Source organism: Mandrillus leucophaeus, unplaced genomic scaffold (assembly GCF_000951045.1).
Source record: "Mandrillus leucophaeus isolate KB7577 unplaced genomic scaffold, Mleu.le_1.0 Scaffold109, whole genome shotgun sequence".
Taxonomy (NCBI): Eukaryota; Metazoa; Chordata; class Mammalia; order Primates; family Cercopithecidae; genus Mandrillus; species Mandrillus leucophaeus.
This window is the reverse complement of record NW_012099098.1, coordinates 821,498-826,623: the sequence shown is the minus strand read 5'-3', so window position 1 is coordinate 826,623 and position 5,126 is coordinate 821,498. Positions and strand designations below refer to the sequence as shown.

The window sequence follows — 5,126 nt, the reverse complement described above, 5'->3', positions numbered from 1 at the left end:
TTTCACCGTGTTAGCCAGATGGTCTCGATCTCCTGACCTCGTGATCCGCCCGCCTCGGCCTCCCAAAGTGCTGGGATTACAGGCTTGAACCACCGCGCCCGGCCTACGGCCAGAGAATTTTTAAATTTTTTTTTGTAGAGACAGCATCTTGCCATGTTGCCTAGGCTGGTCTGAAGCTCTTGGCCTTGAGTGATCCTCCTGCCTCAGCCCCCTAGTGTTGAGATTACAGGTGTAAGCCACTACACTTGGCTAGTAAGTGTTATATATGCATGATTTTCATGGTTTCTCACATTAACCAGCTAAGAAAGGTGTTGTCTGCACTTCACAAATTAGGACACTGAGGCTGAAAAATGTGAAGCAGGCCAGGCGTGGTGGCTCACACCTGTAATCTCAGCAATTGGGGAATCCAAGGTGGGAGGATCACTTGAGGCCAAAGTTCAAGACCAGCCTGAGCAACATAGCAAGACCTCATCTCTACAGAAAATTTTAAAAACTAGCTGCACGCCTGTAGTCCTAGCAGTGAGCTATGATCACACCACTTCACTCCAGCCTGGGCAACAGAGCAAGACCCTGTCTGAAAAAAAACAAAACAGAAACGTGAAGCAATTTGCACTAGGTCACCTAGATAGTGAACACACCTGGGCTGTAGCCCAGCATCTCTGATGCCTAAGCCTCTACCAATCAATGGAGACATTATATTGTATTGTGAAAAGTGATTTATAAAATCTTTAGAACGTTGTGTCAACCAGAGCTGTCCCGCCCCAGTAGATTAAGAACTATAGATATGTGTACTGATCCCTTATTGTGTGCTGGGTAATTTGCTAAGTGTTTTACCTGAATCCTTATAACAAAAAGCTAGCTATTATCCCTAATTTGTCCTGTAGGAAACAAAGGCTCAGACCAGGTCAGGTAACTTACCTAAGGTGACATCCCCCATTTGTGCCCGTTTCTGTCCTTTCAGACATGGTCGCAGTTCTAGGGGAGACCACAGGACACCGCACCCTGAAGGTCCTCAGGGACCAGATGAGGAGGGATCCAGAGGGTGCCCAGATCCTGCAGTAGGTCCCAGCTCTGCCTGGGGGTCTGGGGGCAATCTCTAGGTATTCTGACCTCTCTAGAATCACATTGTATTTGTTCTGTTCCGCTAGGGAGCTCTTGATACCCTGGCCACATATGGTTGCACAGGCTGGGCACTCCCCAGTTCCAGGGGTGTCATTCACATACATGTGTATACACTGTGATGACCTCAGAGTTGTGCAATGTGATGGCCTTGGCCCAGTTTCAGCCACGGGGCTCTGTGCCTTCATTAAGTCACCATAACGTGCTGGCTTTACCTTTTCCTTGCAGTACCTTTTGCAGGTACTCTGGTCACATTCGAGGACTGTCTTCCTTTCGAGATTGTGCCCCTGCCCATGTCCTTGGTTTGGGGTAGTATCCTAAGTCCCTGACACTGGCCTGGCCAGTTGTAGGTGCTCCATTAAGGTTTGTGGTGGCCACATTACTCCTCTGTACATTCTCCCGCCCCTCAGCTCACTGTAGTTGGATCGTTCACGTACGTTTGCCCACACCCTCCCAATGTCCAAGTCTTGCCTTTCAGGGAGCGTCCCCGGATTTCGACGTCCACCCTCGACCTGGGCAAGCTCCAGGGCCTGCCAGAAGGCTCCCTGGGTCGCGAGTATCTCCGTTTCCTGGATGTGAATGTGAGTTTTCAGCTTCCATGTACCTGGCAGTCACCAGACAGGACAGAGGAAGAGCACAGGCATGACACCCTGAGGAAAGAGGAGCCCTGAGCTGCCACCATCGGCAGGAGTCCTCTTCAGGCTCATGCCAAGCCTTTGTCATTTTCTATAAGATAGGCAAATGGGTGGGAACATGCCTCCAAATGATAATACTGGCCAGTGTTCATTAACCTCCCACTGCCTGCCTGATGCCAGCCTCATCCGTGATCTTGTGAATCCCCCCACAACCCTGTCAAGTATGTTCTGTTATTATCCTCTTTTAGTACATGAGGAAACAGGCTCAGAGCAGTGAAGCAACTTGCTAATTTCACATAACCGGTATTAATGGAGAACAGTAATCAACCCCAGGTCATGCTCTTCACTGCTGTACTGTGTCCCCTTATTTTGCTTTCCCTATGGTATGGCAGGTGTGGCACTCTCCAGCCCCAGGCAGGGAGGACAAGGAGAGGGGGGAAGGGGGCGTCCTGACTATTGGCAAGCTCACTGAGCCTCTGCCATGTGCCATCTTTTTTTTTTTTTTGAGACAGGGTCCCACTCTGCCACCCAGGCTGGAGTGCAGTGGTGCGATCTCGTGATTCTCCTGCCTCAACCTCCCATGTAGCTGAGACTACAGGTGCACACCACAACGCCTGGCTAATTTTTGTATTTTTAATAGAGATGGGGTTTTACCATATTAACCAGGCTGGTCTCAAGCTCCTGACCTCAAGTGATCCACCTGCCTCAGCCTCCCAAAGTGCTGGGACTACAGGTGTGAGCCACCGTGCCCAGCCCATCCATTGTTTTGTGTACTGGGGATATAATGGTGAACTAGACAGCCAAGTTCCCTGCCCTCGTTTCTATTCTACTTGGAGAGGTAGACAATAAAATAGTTTTTAAAAATTTTCAGGGAGGGCATGGTGGCTCACACCTGTAATCCCAGCACTTTGGGAGGCTGAGGTGGGAGGATCACCTGAGGTCAGGATTTTGAGACCAGCCTGACCAACATGGTGGAACCCTTTCTCTACTAAAAATAACAAAAATTAGCCGGGTGAGGTGGTGGTGGCTCACACCTGTAATCCCAGCACTTTGGGAGGCTGAGGTGGGAGGATCACCTGAGGTCAGGATTTTGAGACCAGCCTGACCAACATGGTGGAACCCTTTCTCTACTAAAAATAACAAAAATTAGCCGGGTGAGGTGGTGTGCACCTGTAATCCCAGCTACTTGGGAGGCTGAGGCAGGAGAATTGATTGAACCCGGGAGGCAGAGGTTGCAGTGAGCTGAGATCGTGCCACTGCACTCCAGCCTGGGTGATAGAATGAGACTCTGTCTCCAACCAAACAAAACAAAAAAATTCATATAGAAATACAGGTAAAATATTCCAAGTAATTAGAATATTCTGGCACTGGTCCTTGCATGTTGGCTCATGCCTGTAATCATAATACTTTGGGGGGCTGAAGTGGGTGGATCACTTGAGCCCAGGAGTTTGAGACCAGCCTGGGAAACATGTTGAAACCCTGTCTCTGCAAAAAATGTAAAAATTAACCGGGCATGGTGATGTATACCCATATAGTCCCAGCTACCTGGGAGGGAGTTTAAGGTAGGAGGACCGGTTGAGCCCAGGAGGTCGAGGGCGGTGAGCCGTAATCACGCAACTGCACTCCAGCTTGGGCAACAGAGCAAGACCCTGTCTCAAAAATTTAAAAAAGTATACCAGCACTATTGTCAGCAGCTGGGATACAGTGGACAAAACCAGCAAAAAGCCTGCCTTCGTGGAATTTATGTTCTAGCAGTTATGAAGAGAACAAGTTAGTGTGATAGAAGACAACTTTGGTGTTGGGAAGGGTACAGCCACTTCTGACGGGGTGGTCAGAGCCGGCTCCTCTGAGGAGACTTGGAAGGTAAGGAGGAGCCAACCCTGTGGAGAGCTGAGAAAGAGCATTCTGAGTAGAGGCGATGGCAAGGGCAGAGGCCCCATGTGTTTAGGAAAAGGAAGGTTGACCAGTGTGGCCACAGAGGAGTGAGTGGGCTGGAAGGGGAGCCCCAGCTGGGCCCTGCAGGCCACCAGAAGAAGGAGTCTGTATTTTGTAATAGGAGCAGTAGGTAACTTGTGGAAGGTTTTGAGCAGGGTAGTAAAGTGACCTGATTTGTAAAGGACCTTAGAATCCTGATGGCCCATCTTCCCTGTCCCTGTCCCATCTTCCCTCCCTCCTCCAACACAGACACATCCCATCAAGGCACCGCTGCCAAATGGCTATCGAGCCTGGCTGCCAGAGCCAGCCAGGCTGGAGGAGGTGAGGGGTCTCCAAAGGTTGTCCTAGAACAGTTTCTCAGCCTGGGCAGTGTTAATGTTTGGGCTGGATCACTCTTTGTTGTAGGGGCGGTCCTGAGCCTGATAGGATGTTTAATGGTGGCTTCTACCGACTGGGTGCCAGGAGCACCCCCTCCCTGGCAAGTTGTGACAACCATAGATGTCTCCAGAGATTACAGGTGTCCTCTGGTGGGCAGTTAAGAACCACTGCTCTAAATGGTTATTGTCTCTGAGACAATGTTCTGTTCCTCAGTCTCCTGCACAGCTACCTTGACAGGGCGATCACCTGCCCTATTTTAAACCATCTCTCAGATTTCACCAGGATGCAAGTCATCTCATCAGTGGGAAACTCACCAGGGTGACCTGCCTGAAGTGCCACACAGGGAGGGAAGTCTTCTGAATTTCCCCATCTTTAGCCCTGTTGCTGTGGAGGGGAGGGTGTAGCAGGGATGGGACTGCCAGGACACCTTGCTCAGCCACAGCCCCACTTGTGATGGCACTGGCGATTGTGACACTTGTAGAGCAAGGAAATCAGCAGCTCATGGAATGTGAAGGAGTACCTTTGTCCCCGCAGAGATTTAGATAAAGGTTCAAGGTGAGGCTACCCTCCCTTCCCTGAGGCTGACTTTGGTGAGAGGTATAGTCATCTTGTAGTATCAAGACTATAGGCATGGGCTTGAGAATTAGGAGGAGCCTGAATGAGAATCCTGGCTCACTTCCTAGCTTTATAAGCCTGGATAAATCCTTTGACCTTGCTGAGTCTCAGATTCCTCATCAGAAGTAAGAGGACCACACATACATCTTCCCAGGGCACTTACGGGTTTTGGTAATGGATGTTAAGGCCACTGGCTTTGGAATCCAACAGACTTTGTTTCAAATGCTGACTCAGCCACTTTACTAGCTGTGTGATCTTGGGCAAATTACTTTATCTCTCTGAGCCTTGTTTTCCTTTTTTTTTTTTTTTTTATGATACTCACTCTGTCACCCAGGCTGGAGGGCTGTGGCACAATCTTGGCTCACTGCAACCTCCACCTCCTGGCAATTCTTCTGCCTCAGCCTCCCGAGTAGCTGGGACTACAGGCGTGCACCACCACGCCTG

At 50.0% G+C, this 5,126-nt stretch overlaps 1 protein-coding gene across 1 annotated transcript in view; it reads left to right on the top strand.

The window, feature by feature from the left end:
* The window catches only part of COQ4 (coenzyme Q4), a 14,640-nt gene that overhangs the window by 4,882 nt on the left and 4,632 nt on the right, over window positions 1–5,126 (top strand). Inside the window, exons 3-4 of the mRNA XM_011988665.1 lie at window positions 958–1,058; window positions 1,598–1,700. Of these exons, the coding sequence (XP_011844055.1) occupies window positions 958–1,058; window positions 1,598–1,700 (204 nt within the window). The remainder of the gene's footprint in view (window positions 1–957; window positions 1,059–1,597; window positions 1,701–5,126) is intronic.